The sequence below is a fragment of the Apteryx rowi genome, unplaced genomic scaffold (assembly GCF_003343035.1).
Source record: "Apteryx rowi isolate R43461 unplaced genomic scaffold, aptRow1 scaffold_9, whole genome shotgun sequence".
In the NCBI taxonomy this organism is placed as follows: Eukaryota; Metazoa; Chordata; class Aves; order Apterygiformes; family Apterygidae; genus Apteryx; species Apteryx rowi.
Window position 1 is genome coordinate 5,227,516 of NW_020451204.1, and position 18,492 is coordinate 5,246,007.

An 18,492-nucleotide genomic window follows, 5' to 3' on the forward strand; every position below is an offset into this window, starting at 1 on the left:
AAAGCAAGTGATAGAACTAACTGCTGCAACACATCCCAGGGAGTCGACTGGATCGTGTTGGCTCATCCTGGAGAAGACAAAACCTCACACTCTTGGTACACACCGAAGCTGCTGGCTCAGACACCTCCTACCACAACCCTTACTTACATCCTTGTCCTCATGTGCTTCATGCAATGTAGGCAGGCTTTATCCTCTCCCCAAGAGCATGGGGGATTAAAGGAAGAATTGCWCTTTAGACAGGTGGAGGAACATGTTGCTACCTTTCTTTTTGCATCTTCTCTAGCACACCCATACATTGCTTTGCTTGCATACACTTTTAAGAACAAAAACCATTCTTGGTGGAGACCTAAGACTTTCCAAATGGCATTTTCCTTAGGCATTTGGGTCATGACAGTTTTATGGCTTGTGTGCTGCCTGCGGTTTGGTTTAAGAGCACGCTGAAGCTCCACACTGCAGAAGCAAGAATTGTTTCTAAGCATAGTCCTGACTAACATGAATTGACTCAGAGCTTGCTAAGTTTCCTGGTATGCATCTAGCACATGCATATATATTTAAGATTACCCTATACATAAGATTACAGCAATTGTCCTTTAAAACCTTGCTCTGTCTCTTGTGCCTCAGTTTACACCTCTGCAAATGCTCATGGCAGAGTAATAATTTGGACAAAAATGTTGCACTGAGTTAAAAGCTTGGAGTTGTGTTGTGCCAAATCCCACGCGTAGGTGGTAACAACAGCTGCCAGTCAGCCTCCGAGATAAGAGCACCATATGATTTCTCGGCGAACAAAACATTTAATACAAACACACCACTTTCCAAACAGTATGAAGAGTTCTTCTGAACAACTTTCTTTAAACAAAACTATTAGGCTGTGACTCTGTTTTGCTGCTCTTTATGCAAATCTTCCCACTTCCACTTCAATGTAAGGTTGTGACTAAAATATTTATACTTTTCTGCTTTGGTACATGGATGTGCACACATCCTACTCGGATCCTACAAGAAGGATTTCTCAGCCGGTGGAGAGAAATTTCATAACATATGTGTGTGTGCGAGGTACTTTGTTCCCCTACCCTGGCTCTCTGCTTTCCGAGAAGAGCTACTTATCCTTCTCCGGGGGGTACAGAGCCTCTTCAGCAGGTCAGAGCTCCTCACAGATTTGTTGAAAGACTTGAAAACCTGCCATTTGATTTTTTTTGGAGCACCACACATGGCAATACAGCATTTTGGGGCAAACCTTGGAAATTGTAAATGAGCTCCCTGGAAATGCTGTGATTGTGCACAGTTTTGTAATGTCACCTTCTGTAGAATGGCTTCTCCAGCTCTTTAATGTTGTCTTCTTCCCTCCTTGRCATCATCCCTGCTTTTGCAGAGGACGCAGCTAAAGTCTGTTTTTCCCCCCATTAGCCCTATGCCTTTTTCTCATTCGTGTGAGGTTAATTTAAAGTTTCTGTCACTTCAATGCATTGGCATTGAACTCAGTGGTATTTGGGGCAGTCCTGGCAAARCACTTGGGTTTACRTCTTCCCTGTTTTCAGGTTGCCCTTGCATATCCTAGGCAGGCCATGAAAATATGTGGTCTTGAATTCTTTTTCCCTTTAGTATTATCTTTCTCCCGTTTTATCCAAGACTGATTTTTTTTCTTAAATAAACTTTTCTTTTTTGCTGTAGATACAGTAAACACAAATGATAATTTACTGTATGTGTCATTTGGGAGTAGTAGGAATATGAAGACTGGTTGCATAAGTCTAGCTTCAGTTTCTTGAAATACTACGGAATGAGTATCCATTATCTTTAAATAAACGTTGTCTTCTTGATGAGTAATTTGCTCCATAAGATTTTGTGTTTTTTTAAACTCCCATGAAATATATTTATAGAGTGGTGTTGCTATTCCTGATATTTATAGGACACTTACAGTGGACATTAACCATCTTCAGCAGTCAAAGTACTATTTATTTCCAGTGACATTGCAAGGATAATTGTGTKTGTTTGTCTAGGAAAGTAATATTTTTTGTTTATTAATCTAAAGGTTTTTTGGAAAGATTATTCTAGGGTTTAAATGTTCACTGAATTGATGAGAAGCAGTGAAATCTTTGGATAGTTGGGAACTAATCTGATTTGTTCTTCTCTTTTGTTTGTGAGCTTTATAGTTTTATTCRAATTTGACCTGGACTTCAAAAATCATTACCTTGCATATTTTTGCTAAAAATTGGCATTTGATCTGCCCAAATGTGAACCTGACAACATAATTAATTGCATTAAAAATGTATGTAGCAAAGGCACGCAACGTGTTCGGTTGCAATTCTCATCACATTCGGACTTTTTTTCACCGCATTGATTATTTAATAATTGTTTTCATACGGCCAGCATCTCTTGTAGAGTGGGTTATTTAAGAAAAACGAAAATCTTTAGAAATTTAGATGCACAATTCACTCACTGCCCTGTGCAGAAATTGGCAGTGTGTTTCCAGTTTAACATTCTTTCTTAAACGTGGATTCTTCTTCTTGGTGCTTCCCAGAATAAACCAACTCACTATTTGCTGGATGTGCAACTGGTATTTTATAAAATGTGGCCTCCTGTTCTAAAATAATATGGTTTGTAATATTCTGATATCAGAACAGTGATAGGTGGCTAAAAGCTGGGGAAGCTCTTTAGAAAAAGAAACATCCAACCTTACTAAAAAATTCAAGTTGTTTCCCCAAAAAAGCATTTCAGTGAAAGATGAAGGTGCTTATGATTAGAGGTGGAAGGGAACAATTTCCTCACTGTTGGAGCCATTTCATGAACAAGTTCATTGATAGGTTACAGAAAATGTTATGTTAATTATTTGAATGGTATAAATTATGAATAGGGCTTAGAAAATAAAGTCTTTTGATACCACTGGGCAGGAGATTTTAATAAAAATAAAATATATTCGATAGAGCTGTATCAAATGCCCCATAAAAGCCAACTCTGTATTGTGCCACCTTAATTTCATTTTCTTATCTCTTCCCGATCTCTTCCTATTGCTCCTTCCTCTCACATTCGATGTCACGTATATCGTGGACTTTGTCACTGGCACCTATTAAATACTTACCTGGCTGACTTGCTGGGGTGGGAACTGGTGACCAGTCTGTAGCTGGGACTTCTGAAGAGCTTCCATGTGCTGTATTGGCTTGTTTCTGAATGGCGTGTTCAAGAGAAGRGTGTGAGCAGCCTTTTTATTTATTTATTCCTCTTTGCAACCACTCAACACAGTTCTGACCTGTGTCTTTTGAAGCAAAACTCCGGGAGGTTTAAGGCAACCTTCTGCAACCAGCAAACTGAACGGCGCAGCTTGAAGATAGATTCAGAGTCAACAAAAATGCAAAAAATCACCTATGTTCGAGGGCACCCTTTTATCTTCCGTGGCACCAGAATGGATCCAAAAATTGCAAATGTAACCATTCAGGAAAAAGCCTGGGTGTCACTGGCTCAATTAAAAAAAAAAATTAAAAACACAAGACCCTTACACCTTGGTCATAGTCCAAATAGTGCCAAAGAGCGTGGAAAATCTATAACTATAGAAAAACTCTGACTTATGCTTTTACTCTGATAAATCTTCAGTTATCACATCAGAAAAGTGTACGGCAGAAAGCAGGTGGGCCCAGGAAAAAGCACAAGTGGGGATTAAAGAGATTAAGATCTGTTAAAGTAGGAGGGAAAGGGTGGTCTTGTAAAGGTGTGTAAGATAATGAGCAGCAATGGTAAATAAAGGTAAATAAGATCACCCTGTTCATTTTTTGGTGACATCGGATAAAATGAAAAGGAACCATGTAAAACTGATGATGYTATTTTGTATGAGGGGTAATTAGCTTGATGATGAGGTATCACTTGAGGTTAATAGTTTAAACAGATTTTACAGAACATTATTGATACAAATACAGGAGTTACAGCACATGGCAGAGGTCTACAAAAACCTTCAAAAAATATCATTTTTTTGGCTTGGATTCCTAAAGAAATTAGGTTCAGAGATTGATTTTGTATTTATAAGGTTCATACCCTTGCAACAAAAACCCAGAGGCATGGCTCTGCTGCTCARGGATCACTAGACTGATGTTTTGGGCAATGTTTAAGGCAGGGAGGTTTTTGAGACCTGTTTTATTTGGTTAGGTCATTTAACTTTTTTTTTTTCACCTGTATGTAAAAGGGGATGGTAGGGTTTTCTGTTCATCAGCTGGAAATCAGGAGAAGACAGTACTATGCGGAGAACAAGTTCACAAGCTGTAGACRTGAAATCTTGCAATTTGACTCTTAGCTGAAGGAAATTAGATATTAACTGGCTATCTTTCCTACGGTCACCTTGGCCATAGGACAGAGATTTCATCTAGCGACTAAGAAACAAAATGCGAAATTGGATGGACCTTTGGTCAAGTCTAGCAGAACAAACCCCTTATGCCTGTTTATTATTGTTTTCTGAAGATGTTATAGATGGGAGAGCAAGGAAAATTGCTTGTTTGGAGCTATCTAACTGATTTTTGATCTTTGGATAAGGTCTAAGCAAATGCACTGGGGAGGGAAGCAAGGACATATAGTGGTGGTAGATGTGGGATGTATTTTATGTCATGTATACAGGCAGYGGTAATGTAGCTAATTGCGATTTAATTTGACATGTCGGTTACCTTAGCCCACTTTCACTCTCTGACATCTTTTCTCCCAAACAAATTCCAAACCCACCAAACAGCTTCAAGCTGTAAATTGCATCAAAACCCACATATCTGGAGAACAACTATTGCCTAAAACCAAGATAAGAAGGTTTAACACTAACTTAGCATTTTCTCAGAGCATGACATTTCTATAAATCTAAGTCAAATGTCTTGTTGTTTCTGCAGCACTAAAAATGGGAATTTTTTCCACTGGAAAATTGGCCCAGTGCTACATTTTAGCTATGTAGGATCATGCAGTGCTGGCATTTGAAGTAGTGATAATTTTATGTTTAAAAAATGAGTAATTGAACCATTGAGAACTTTATTCTAATGAAAGCCTTGGATCACACTGCATCGTCTGTTTATCACGTTCGTGTGTGCCTGCTCACGCAGACATCGCATCTGTGAGTGACGCGTCTGCGTATAAAATGGTGTATGTGCTTCTGCACTTATACAAAATACTAGTAGTGTAAGGGTCTCTGTTGCTAAAATACTATAGCTGCTTTAAACCCCAGCTCATTTTTCCGTACTTTGTGTCTTTCAGAGAGTCTGCGGCAGAGCTACCTGGAGCATTACCAAGGTAAGCAAGTTGCTCTAAAGCGAATCTCTCGATCTGTGTCCGCAACCTGCTGGAAGAAGCATGACCTTTTGAGCCAGAATGTGATCTTTTCATAAGGAAAACTGCTGGGATATTGAGATTTGGGCCTGCAGGGAGGGCAATGCATACCCTGCCTGCCATAGACAATTAAACATCTGCAAAACGCTGGAGCAACTAAAACTGCACGGGTTTAAAATAGCACGTTTAAGTTGTTTGGAGGCTTAGCACGATTGTGTACCTGGAAAGCAACATCCCAGATGTGGCTGTCTTCCAGCTGTGCGATTATAAATATTGCAGGTGGCTTTGCTTTTGCTTTAAATTTCACCTGAGGGATGAGGGGAGGGAAACGTGGAGGGTGAAGAGAAGACACTGAGCTCTTAAGGCGTTTTCATTTGGAAAGCAGAAGAGCTTAGATCAGGTTCTCCAACGGTGAGAAAGGTTTCCATAAAATAATAGAGCCAGACACAGCTTCCAGGCTGCGAAAGAGGTTTGGAAGAAAGACCTGCCTACTTAGAGGACACAATAAAATGCGGTAATCATGCAGAYGGAGAAAAGGGTGGAGAGAAGGAAAAAGAAAACCCAACTCTGCTTTGGTAACCTGTGACTTTGCAGAGATGCCTTGTGAGCAAGGAAAATGGTGGTCTYGTGCCTTCTGCAGCTTTTGCCACCCACTTTGTTCTCTGAGGTGCATGAGGTTTTAACGAGATTAGGGTTTTGGGGGTTTGGTTATCCTCTGATTAATACCAATGTTGGAGTTCATATGATATGTAATGTTTAAAGAATATTTCAACAAGAAAATTAATTTTCTCTAAACATGGTAATACAGTTATTTCTGCTTCTAAGGCAGAGAAAAATTGTCTACCTAGATTTCTTTATGGTGCGTGTGGGGTGTATTCATCGGCTTGTCTGTATTGATAGGCTGTAAAAATGTGTATTTTCATTATATTTAATGCTTTTTCTCCCTAGTCATGTACCATATTGTTTTGCAGGTACAATCTTGTTAGATTTATATCAATTCATTGATTACATACCTTTCTTTTTAAGGTTTCCCATCACTTGATATCTTACTTGAGCAATGAAATACGCTGGTGAAAGTTAGCCAAGCATTTGAAATTGTTTGTTTGCTGGCCAAAGATCAGGCTTACCTGCCACTGAAAAGATTTCATCCATCCTAGTTGCAAAAAAATTACAATTCTGCATACGTAAAAAATGAAAATAGAGAGTCAATAGCGCAACTGTCTCCTTGATTAGGAACGTAGATATGGCTGCTTAGCTGTCTCTTTTACTGTTTTTAATGCTAAAGTATTTCCAGTTTGACTGCATGCCACTAATTGGTTGGATATTATATGACTAATATACTGGAAACATGCTGTCCTTGTACTGCAGAAATGAATTCCGCTTTAAATTAAAGTTAAAATGAGAGATGCAGGTGCTTGAATAAACATCCAGTTTCACACTTGCCATTAATGATTGCCTAAATGTGCTTTTTGAATTATTACCGCAAGGCTTTAATTTCAACTGTGGCAAGATGTYGCGGGTAAAAATCAGATTATACAAGCGATGTGCACAAGGCATTGTAATTGCGTTATAAATATTAAAACCAATGATCTTGTCTTGATTTAAAACAAATGTTTACATCTGCGTGCAGGTTGGCTAGTCCTCAAGCCTTCTCTGGGACTCACCTGTTCTCACGTTTCTCTAAGCGAGCCGTTCCTTCGGGTATTTAATTTTAGGTTGTGATGTATTAATCTAATATTTTATGTTCTTCTCTCAAACTCCAAGTGAACTGTTTTGCTGTTATTAATTCATAAGCCTGAAACAGTCTGGTGTTGTCTTCTCCCCCTGGCCCCCAAACTGCTTTATATCGTATACAATTTCAGGTACCGCACCTCGAAGTGATAAAGCTAAGAACCGCTTTCCCGTAGTTACTGGGCTAGTTGTGTTTTGCCTAATGGGGCAGGAAAACAAACCGAACCCCCTCTGTAATTCTAGAAAATTCAATCTCATTTGTACAGGCAGGCATAGTGTCGTTTCCCCGGGTATAGTGGCTCGTGGATATATTTGTGGCTTGGATTGATCAACCCCCTTTCAGCGTTGCTAAGCCTGGCCAAAGGGTCTTCGCTGCGAGCTGTGCAAGCGTGAGCAGATGTGTCTATATTGGAGTATTTTGTCTTAATGTCAGGACGATTTCGGCACTGGTGACTCTAATTTTTTTTTCCCCACGTTTGTTGTCATAAAAAAGAAACAACCCAAACTGAATTTTACATAGTTGGATTACAGAAGGGAAATTAGGGATTTGTTCCCAGAAAGCCACGTAAATGGTCAGAAATTAGAGGAGGGAATATTTTCTCTTCTCCTGCAGTAACCAAGATGTGCATTTTTTTTTAAAGGGGAATAAAACAAAGTGTCTTGGTGGCTTTTAATATCGTCATTTTCCATCAAATGCTGTCGATCGTTCCCTAATGATGTTTTTTAAGAGGAAGAAGAAATAGCCTTACTTTTTGCCACTGAATAATAAATTTTACTGATAGGTAAAAGTAGAAAGACCTGAGTTGGAGGACATCATTTAGAAGGAAACCTTATAGATAGACTTTGCCCATAGAAAGATATGAAAATACCCTGCATGATTATATTGTGTCAGTTTTACTGTACCAGCTGTTTCTGATGATTTGGGGAGCACAGATTAGAAAAGGAATTGAAAATTCCAACTTAAAACATGATAAAGAAGCTTCACAATTTTTATATTAAATGCCATTATTATACGTATGAGTGCATATTGTTTTTTCGAAGAAAGATTTTCTGTGTGTAACAGCACATCAAAGAAAAGATCTTCACAAGGAAAACTTTATAATATTATTAAGTTGTTCATTGCMTGACCTATTTAGAGTACTCAAATACTTCTTGTTGTAGACTACATAATTAAATTTTAAATGGAACATGATAAAGAAATTATACTGGTGATCTCTAGAGATTTGAATACCCTATTTGGATCTTTACAAGAGTGTAGCAAAGGCATACTTTAAAATTTAATAAAGGTCTGGCCTATTTTTTTTTTCCTTTTAGATGTTCTGTAGCTGCTATGGCAGCCCTATTTCAAACCGTATTTGCTCTCRGTGTTACATAGGTGCTCGCCAAAATAACGGATCAAACCGAAACTATTGAAAGCATATATAGGTTGGCGTGAGCCATCCGCCGTTTGAACGCGCAGTGTTCAAACTCAGCAGTGAAGGAGGGCTCCTAAAATCGACTACCCAACGTTGCAACCAGCCTGTCCGTGGCCCGACGTTGGCACCGGCGCGACGGCGGCGCGGGTCCCGGGAGACGCGGTGCAAAGCCCCGCGGGCGCCAGGGAGGCCGTGTCGGGGGCCGGCGCGAGAAGAGACGCGGCTCCGCTAGCCCGGGAGCGAGTTCAGTCTCGAGCCGCTTCTGTTCGTTTCTGCGGAAGCTGCTTTGTGTCGAAAGAGCAACCAATATTTTAAATAGGGAATAGCCGCCTGGATTACTCATTTGCCTAATGCTAGGTTGGTAACGGCAGCAGAAATACAGTTTGTTTTATTTTTTTGTCTTTTATGCAGCGGCTCAATCTTAGATTTCACTTGGGGGAGTGAAGTTTAAATGGTCACCTCCCCTTCTAATCTGTTGGGATTTACTGTTTAAAAAAAAAAATCAAAGAAATAATTTAAGTAGATATTTTTCATAGAAAAACTGAAAAGCCCCTGCTTAAATCTTTAGCATAACTTGCATTTTGAGGTCAAGGCCATCTTAAAAGAGTCACCGAGAAACTTTTTTAGAAGGACAAGAGGAAATCTGCAATAAAATATACGGGTAAGGATACAATGATAGAACAAACTAAAAAGTATGTTTAAATTGGAACTGTGCATCCTTACTTTGTCTTATGACTGTAATTTGCAAACTATATGTACCTTAAGCCAGGGGTCTGGAGCAGAGGACAAATTTTAAGCCCTCTGGTTTGGTTTTTCTCCCTTTCTCTTCCATAAAATTTCTTTAATGGTGTCTAAGCTCCATTTACTGTAGCAACTTACGTTCCTGTGTGGCAACATCATTTTGAAAACAGAATCTAAGTATCGAAGTCACTTTGGTACTTCTGAAAAACGTTAACCTGCAACTTCCCCATTATTTAAATCTAATGCAACTAAGCTTTTATCTAAAGGGAAGAGAAGAATTGACAACCCACCACATGACAAGCAAAATGAAATCTCTTGATCGCTAACTGTCAGCAGTCTTTCTCGTCCCATTATGTCAGGGAATGATRTGTCTTCCGAGGAGCTAAGTACACGAGATTTTGAATCATTTCTGTCTTGACAGCCTAACCCAATAACTRCTTGTAAGTGCAGGGTGAATTATAAAGTCTGTGTGGCTCCGCAGGGTGAATTAGTAAAGCATCCATGAGGATTTTAATTATTGTACAATTAATTTTTTTTTTCTGAAAGTATTGAGGGTGCTGACTAAAGACCTGCTTGACACCTGCGTTGCTCTCCGTGTTTCGCGGGGAAGGAGGGAGCCAGGGTTAGCTTTGGTGTTTGCTGTTCTGGTCCTCCTTGGTTGACACCTTCTGCCAAGCGGTTTCTGAGCTCGTCCGGTTTTACCTTTACTCATGTTTTGCACGTTGTGGATGTCCTCTCGTGTCACCTGTCCTGCTTTGTYGGGCTTGAACACCCTTTTCTCCACCATATGTGCCTCTTCCCATCTACGGCGCAGAATTTTTCTTACCCCAATGTAGGATTTACTGACGTTTTATGCCTCCTTATATAACGCAGGGGTTCGGAGTGGTCCGTTTGCGGCCRTCTCTGCTAATTGGAGAGGTTCTGCTTTCCACCTCCAAATACCTTCTCGAGACTCGCTTTCATTTAGAGGCAGATAAATAGTAGGTCAGAAAAAGTTTTCATCTAAGGCGGCAGGCGGTGATAGCTGATAACATTAAAATCTCTCAAATGTCAAATGATACGCGGCTAACCGGAGTTGGGTAGTGTATTGTCTTGTATCTTCTTTGAAACCACATTGTTAAAAAGAAAAGAAAAAGACTCCAGTCCTCGATATTTAAATGTTCTCAAGTGAGCTGTTTGAAAGAGCAGGATTTTCATAATTTGGATGGCTGCCATTTTCAGAGGAAAATCATTATTTTAAATTGAGACTCAAATTTAACTAATCACTCTATAAACAAACAAAAAAAAATTACGTTTGACCTTTCTCTATGCCTCAGATGCTTATTTCTAAATATCACTTTCTTTCTTCCAACCTTTCGTGTTGTTTTCCTGTGCTGCAAGCAGGACTGCCCATTATCCGTTGTATGTGTTGGACAAGAATGGCCTGATGTTGTTTGGTCTTTCTGAGATGCTGCAATATAAATAGCAGTAATTAATTGGGATAGTAACTGGTGTGATGTTACTGCAAGTGAATCTGTTTTTTGAGCAAATTATGAGCATGAGTTGTCCCTCTGTTATTTTGATTTTTACTTTCTCTAAGTAGAGCTTCAGCACCCTTAAAATGTGACATGGAGTTATTTCTGCTGGTAACTGTTGGAATGCTTTTTTTTATTTTACATCTCTTAATATTTTTTACAGCTGATGTTAATGTTAAAACACACTGATGTGCAATCTGATCCCTCTCTGAAGAGATATTTTTAAAATCTTCAGAAGACTCTAAAGGGTGGAGAGGTGATTACCCATATGTGCTTAGTGAGGACTGTTGCATTCAAAAATTACTAGGACACCAATGGTAGGATTCACATTGCCTAAATTTAGCTATCACAAAAGTCYTTGGTCTAAAGAACCAGGGGAGAAATGAGGGAAAATAGGTGCTTCTTGTGGGGACAGGGTGAATAACCTTGGGGAATTGTTTTTCTCTCTCCTTTGCGTGAAAGAGGAGCCGTGGTGAATAGCWTAGACTAGCTGTTTCACTTGATGATAGCTTTAATTTAAAGTGAGTCCTAGCAGACTGCGTTTTACAAGTGTTAAAGTGCCAAATGACTTAAGCAGATGCCTCCCAGAGTTTCGAGGACATTGGCATGCTTAACCTCAAAAAAACTTTGGATATTTGCTACTTCAAGCCCTAAATATAGACTCTGGGAAGAAGGGAGGGAGCTGGACAAAAATGATCATTGGACTTGATACAGCTCTGACCCAGAAGGCAGGTAGCTCTGTTCTCGCAGTGCAGAGTCCTCAGAAATCATTGCTTTTAGTCTTGAAATGTCTCCTAATTATACGTAGCCTTTGAATCTTAAAATGAGCGTAAGTGATTTCACTCAGTGACCTGGGTTTTGAATCCACAACCATTTTTTCACCAGCAATTGTTATCATCTCTCTCAAACATTACTGAATTTGACAGTAGACCTTTCTGTTAAAAGGCTGGTAGGGCTTTCATTTTTAATCCGTGTTGTAAAACTCTAAAACTAGAGATATATTCCTTTTTTTTTTTATCTTATTCACCTTTGCCAGACTTGTATCTTTTTGACTTGTCTTACAAAGCCTTGCCATCCAAACGTGCCCACTGATGATAATGTGCAGCAGAAATGAAAGGACTCGGATCTCTTCATTTCCATTCCTGAAGGTGAATTCCAAGATCGTGATTATTTTTATTTATACAGTGCCTAAAGAGTGCTAAATACTTTATGGAACAAATAAAAGACCTCTTGTAAAAAGCACGCATTCCTATAATCTAATTTTAGTCTCAAATCAGGTGGTATGAATGCTAAGCAGCAGGGCTTGAAGAAGAAAGGAAGGTGTACGAGGGTTGCACTAATAAGATTGAGCAGTTATTCAGGTTCATTATCTGTGCCACTTAATAGTGCTGCAATATCTTACTGATTTAAGTTAAATTTACATTGGTCTGGGGAGAAGAGTTGACTGACACAGGAATAGTATTTCTTAGCTTTGCTCAAAAAATGAACCTTTGAAGAGCGATTTGAATGAAGATGTGGGAAGTGACCATCACAGATGGGTTTTGAGAGGTCGTACCAAATGTAAGAAACAGCACAGGAGACGACCTTAAAATAGAAATCCTTTACAAATCCTCACTCTAGTTCATATTTCAGTAGAAATACTTGTGCTCCAAGTTAGTGGTTTGTTTATATCCTTTGCTTAAGTGTTGTTTTAGCACTTAAGATCATCAAATAAATGTTATTTAGGAAGTCAGTGCAGAGGATGAAACTTGTGGGAATAAGTTCAGATGTAAATATAATTTTGCGAGAAAAAATGCGTATAYGCATCTGCCTCTGGAGAAGGATCCCAGCAACTTAGGTCAAGGAGAGCTTTGTTAACCTGGCAGAGCTGAGAAGTTTTCTAGTCTTAGTACCTGTGCTAAGTTAGGCAAGTGATCAACAGAGTTTTATATACCGTGTTTTATAAACAGTTAGAAATGATCTGCTGATACACAGGGGGGGTTATGCATACGATCCTTAGTATTGGTCCCAGAAGAGCGATAACAAGATTGCTGGGACAGTGTCATGAAACCAGCACTGATACTCCTCGTACAGCAGAGACTCCAGTCTAGTCCTCTCTTCAGCGTTCCCTGCCTTATGAGCATCACCCTTATTTATGGAATAATAGCTGGTATATAATTTACAAAAATTCAAAATATCTGAATGATTCTGAAAGATTTGCTCTGAATCATAAGCAAATCTTGGACAATTCTTAGATTTTTTTTCCCTGTCTCTAAATATTTCACTAACACATTCCCCAGTGTTCAAGGTTAACAGCTTATACTTCATCTGTGTTATATTAAAAACATTTTTACTGGAGTCCATAAATGTTAAACATTTCTAAAAGGCAATGATCACAGTGGGACTAGATGCCTTACATAAAACCAGACACGAGACCTTCAAGCAATAATTGGTGACTGTGTCTTATTTTTTGAGGGCTCTGACTTGCGATTGCTCCTGTGAGATGATGCAGAGTTTTAACATCTGTACCTTGGCATTRTAAGGAGGCAGTCCCAAAAGTTTTCCCTGATCAGCAAGAGAAGACCATGTGCCCAAAACTCACGTGTTTGAGCCCAGTGTCTCAAGCGGTGCCGTAACTCTGTTATTAGTGAGGCGTTTTTGCCAGTTCAGAGCCACCGAGGACCTATCCCACTTTCTGTGTGTATTCTCCCAGTGCATTTTGCGAGTTGTGCCATACGCAGCACTTCCACAACAGCAAAGTGCAAACACCRCACTTCTCTTAGCTGGACTCTAATGGAATATATTTTTCAATCCAACTCGTGCAATTTTTGCAGCATTCGCACCGTTTCCTGCAGGGAACATTTAAGCCTCAGCAAAGCCGTGATGTTGCAGAGCGGATGCAAATCATGTCTGCTGGCCATGCTCTAGCCTTAAAGAAYGTACATGGAGAAAGGAGGCGAGAAAACAAGATACAGGTTTTTATCTAACACACAAAAATAGAGAAATGCCTTTCACTTCTTCCTTCCGAGTCTCTGGTCTCAGCCTTTAAACACTCATCTCACACTGTTTATGCGCTTAACTCGGGACAACAGTCCTGCTGCTAGCCAAGCGATTGCACGAGGCAGTGCAATTTTAGCACGAGTATCGCTGCTCGCTCATTGCTGGAAAATGAGTATTTGATACTGATTTGGTCACTAAGGCTATAGACACCTTTACCTGATTAAGAAAAAATAAGAATACACACATTAAAAACTCTGTTTTGTATCAAATTGGGTTTGGTAGCATCCTCCTGAAAGGTATGAGCTGAGGGTCCTCATGAAGTGGAAGACTAAAATAAAGGCTTAATGGCTCCTAAAGCTGTTTAGGTAGGTGGCTTGAGTTCATCCAAAGTGCCGGACAACCACCAGTGCCACTGACTTTGGTTCAAATGGCCGGCACGCAGTCCTTTTCCAACCCAGGCTATTAATTCAAGAGACTAGTGCAAAGATCTTCCAAGGTGGTTGGGACGGTTAGGAGATCTGCTRAGGGTTGGAGCTCAGTAGCCCATCTTGTAAGTAGACATTCAAAAATATTTTCATTATTAAGATTTTCTGCTGGGGGGTAGAGATGCACCTGCACTGACGGTGCGCCCAAAGGCTTTGGCCTCCTGTGCCTCAGTCGGGATTAGTTTTCATTCCCGGATCGTGTGCTGAACATAAGCTGAAGTTCCTGCAGCTAAAAAGTTTTATTTAACAAAAATGAAATATTATTATTCATGTCATGAGTAATTGAATCCCCAGATGTTCTCATTCTGTATCAATGGCTGGGGACAATATGACTCTAGATAGACTGTGACAACATGAATTGATTTCTTCTTTTCTTTTTTCTTTTTCTTTTCTCTCTCTTTTTTTTTTTTTAAACCTGCAAAGTGACTGTGGGTTTTTTTTTAGCTGATTGCTTGAAGCTGACATTACAGGCTGTGCAGCTGTAAAAAAGACCTTCTCATTTTCATTGAGAATAAATAAAATAAAATATTACAGAAATAGCACTGCTTTTCCCAGTCCTGCCCTTGCTGAAATAAACAGAGATATCTTGGATAAAGCTATTGAATTTGGAAAGGCATTCAAGAGAAGAGTCGGTCGCTGCTAACACTGAATAGTCAGAATGTAATAATAAAAGTAATCATGTTACTAAAAAGCCACCTGTTACTTCCTTGGGTTTTTATCTAAAGCGTAGAATTCTTTTTTTTTCTGCTTGTTTTTGAATTTATAGCAGAGAAGGGAAATCCAGATCTGAAGGAACCTTATTATATGCAAGATACTAATTCCTTCTTGAAGTTAAGCGGAAAAAGAAATGATGCCCACCAATATTCCTAAAGCTTTTAAGGATGGACGTTTCCACGAAGGAACAGAAGGAGAAGAACTTTAAGTACTTGTTAAGGCACTCACACACAGCCTGTGCATGCAGCCAACAGCCCATTTTGCTGAGCCCAGAAATCACCCCGAGTAATTTCTCTAACAGCAGCGTCGACATTGCACCACGAATCCCTGAGGATCTCGGGGCCGCGTGCCGTGACCGGGGCCCCGGCAGCTCCCGCGGCGGCCACGCCGGGTGGGCAAAACGGGGTGAAAAGGTGGCCATCAAAGAAACCTGACACACGACTGTGAACGTCCCAGCTGAGTTAAAGATTCCAAAAATGATTAATGTTGGAAGGGCTTTATTTATTGATTTTTTTTTCTTTTTTTTTTCCCCCTCCTCCTTGTGACCTATTTTTCGGAAGAACCGCACGGTTCTGCCCAGAGTTGTGTGTTTGACAGGTTGCTCACCACTTCCAAGGGGTGTAGCCAATCCCTTATGAACGTACAGTAGCAGAAAGTTTTAATTGGCATTTCATTTTAGCTTTTTTTTTCTGGAAATGATGCAACGGTGATTTTTTTTTCTGTATTATGGAAAAAGTCTGTGGAAATAACAGTTCAGTGGCTGTAGCAGGGTAAAAAGAAAGATCCCTGGGGATAATACTGCACATGCAGAATTGGGAGAAGAAATCGTAGGAGAAAAAGATTCAGTTAAAGCAGCAACTTTCAAAACTTGCAAGGCAGAAAAGAGTGATGTGGTTTAAAGGGGATATTGATTGGGCCAAGCTATGCGTGAACTCTTTGCACAACCTCAGTCCTTCTCCAGTGTCTGAACCGTGTAGAATTAATGCAGGGTTTTTAGATCAGCTGCTTGAAGTTTGGCTGTAAAAGTAGTGAGACTGATGAATGGCAAGCACTCAAGGTGATTAAAAAAAGCTAAATAAAAAGTTACCTTAAGGACTTTGAACAACTTTGTTCATTCTACTTTTTTCTAGTTCTGTGCACGTTAGAGCAAGTCAGCGCGGGAATCTGCCTCATTTCTTCCAGCTTCCTTTGTACCTTGAGAGTGATTCACTTTCCTCAGCACTTCCATCAGGCGATGTGACATAAATGGGAAATAATTTCCCCTCCTGAATTTGTCTCAAAATGTCAGGGACCTAGCAGGCATTTTCAGATATCAACCCATCTGAAAAATTCAGAGCTCGGGCAGATGTTGAAATTCTGGCAGTCAAATTTGGCTTGCTGCTCTCATGCGTGTTTTTCAATTTTGGCCTTAAGTAGGTGATATTTTATTAACTTGTAGAACATTGTCGAGTGTGGGTAATGGTTGTTGGATAATACAAAATATGTGGCAGGAGCTGTCTGTCTTTATAGCAGCATAGAGCTGCTGTTCGGGAGGAAACCAATGGCTCATCTGTTGCAGCTCTTGGTCTGTCGGGTATTAGGTACCAGCTGCTTTTAAAGTCTAAAGAAGGCAGCTATGGAAATAAGTATCCACAAGAAAAATCTTATCTTCCTCTACCCAAACCTCTTTTCACAGCAATAAGAAGATGCTTTATATCCTCTTAAAACCTGTATGGTTTTCAGGACTTTTCTAACTCTTGATGTTCTACCTTTTTCAAGATGTATAGCCATCCAGTTTTCTTCTGAATTTCAGCTGTCATGCTGTCTTAGGGTGAGTAGTTCTACAGACTAACAATGTGCCAAAACCAAAAACTTACTTCTTTCTGTAAATTTAACTTTGGATTAGCTTCATTTTGTGAGACAGGGCACAGCTTTAAAGAATTATGGCTGGAGGTCACAAAACTGATTACCAATAAATAAAGCAGGAAAAAGCCCCAAATTCCTCTTTTTCTTGTTTCCTGCATGCTGCATGTATCAAAGCTGGACTTTTGCAACCCTCCAAAGGGCTTATGAGATTTATAGCATCTGTAAATCTCATGGTGCAGATCAACTCTCAGCTAAGAAAAATTAAACTGTCCAGAGCAATCTTCCCCCCACCTCCCGCCAAAAAACCCCAAAACATAAATAAAACCCAAGTCCTCCACCAAGCCCACCTTCAGCATTGTTTCTGCAGGCTAAGAGCCTTCCAGGCTAACCAGAGGCAGTTGCAGGGTGATCTTCCTGCATGCAGCATGCCACTGCCAAGGCTGCTCCTTGCAAGCATACGATGCACTAGTCATCGTTGTTTATCTACCCATCGCACCTAGTCCTTTTTGCATTCGGAAATTCTCAAAATGTGCTTTCCCCCAAAATCTGCTACAGCCACCAGTCTGTTTTTCACTGGTGTTCCTTGCTAAAAAAAAAGGGGGGGGGGAATTTATCACATATCCCATATGTGTTTTATGATACTGCAACTTGATAACTGAGATATGATTTTATAAGGAAAAATCCCCCAGGGAAGCATGCAGATGTACTGTGGAAAAATACTGACACTTTGTGCTCTATTTGTAGGAAGGGTATTAACACTTTCTTGCCTTTTTTTTTTAACAGAAAACAATATTAAACTAAAAATATATGCTTGTGCCTCTCTTAAAGGTCCTGAGGATAATGCCCAAGTTGTGGCTAAAGTATGTATATGAGTTAAAATGATTCATGAGTGATGCATCAAGCTAAGATTCAGAAAAGACACCTGATCTCTGATGATATCGCTGTCTCCTTCCTTTCAGCGAAATCTGTAGCCTTTTGAATCTGAAGCGAATGCGGCAGCTAGGGAAATTCAGCAAGATACTAGTAACGGGGGCTATTGATGGCGTGCTCCATGCTGGAAAGCTGTCTGGTTATTGAATGCAAATGTGACTTAGATGTGTAAATTATATTTGAGGTTTCATCAGGAAGGCATTAATATATCTAGAAAACATCTTAAAGCATTTAAATAAAATGTTAATTGAAAGTATAGCAGAGTATTAGCATGCTTTTCAAAGAATGCTTCAATTCCAGGCACGTAACGAGGAAGTGAGCACTCTGATCTAGTCAAACAGAACCTCCCATGGTAAAAACCTATAATTGTTTTAAAGTTCTCTTAAAAACCTACATCGCTGTTCTCATCTCATCCCACACACTGTGATATTCCTTCTGTTCCTCGCTCTCCTCTCTCAGAATTGACTTTTCTTTGTACCCTTCTCCCACTCCCAGCTTTATGCCTTCTCTCACCTCCTACGCTTGGAGCTGCCTCCTGCTGCCCGTACAACAAGCACTTTTCTACACATCCTGGCTCTTCCCTTTCCTCAAGCTTGTCTGTGCTGTGCTCCCCACGAAGCCAGCACGTTGCCTTGCCCTGCCTCAAAATCCAGGGGGTGAACTTCGTTGCTGAACTTGGGAATTTAGACCTTCTGAGAGCCATCTTCAGATGGTGTGAAGGATTGATCTTCATATTAAAAAATAAAGCCAAACCTATTTTAAAAAATAGAGACAGAAGGGTTGAGCTAGACTGCATCCTTCTGGTGCTTATGGAAAGGTTTTCACAAGCAGCAGGGCAGTTGTCAGCAATCTTTACCCGGGTAA

At 39.9% G+C, this 18,492-nt stretch overlaps 1 protein-coding gene across 2 annotated transcripts in view; it reads left to right on the forward strand.

The window, feature by feature from the left end:
- Positions 1-18,492, forward strand: part of CELF2 (CUGBP Elav-like family member 2) — a 342,189-nt gene that overhangs the window by 59,343 nt on the left and 264,354 nt on the right. For both annotated transcript variants that reach the window (XM_026091227.1, XM_026091229.1), the window contains exon 3: positions 5,203-5,238. In XM_026091227.1, coding sequence (XP_025947012.1) covers positions 5,203-5,238 — 36 coding nt within the window. The remainder of the gene's footprint in view (positions 1-5,202; positions 5,239-18,492) is intronic.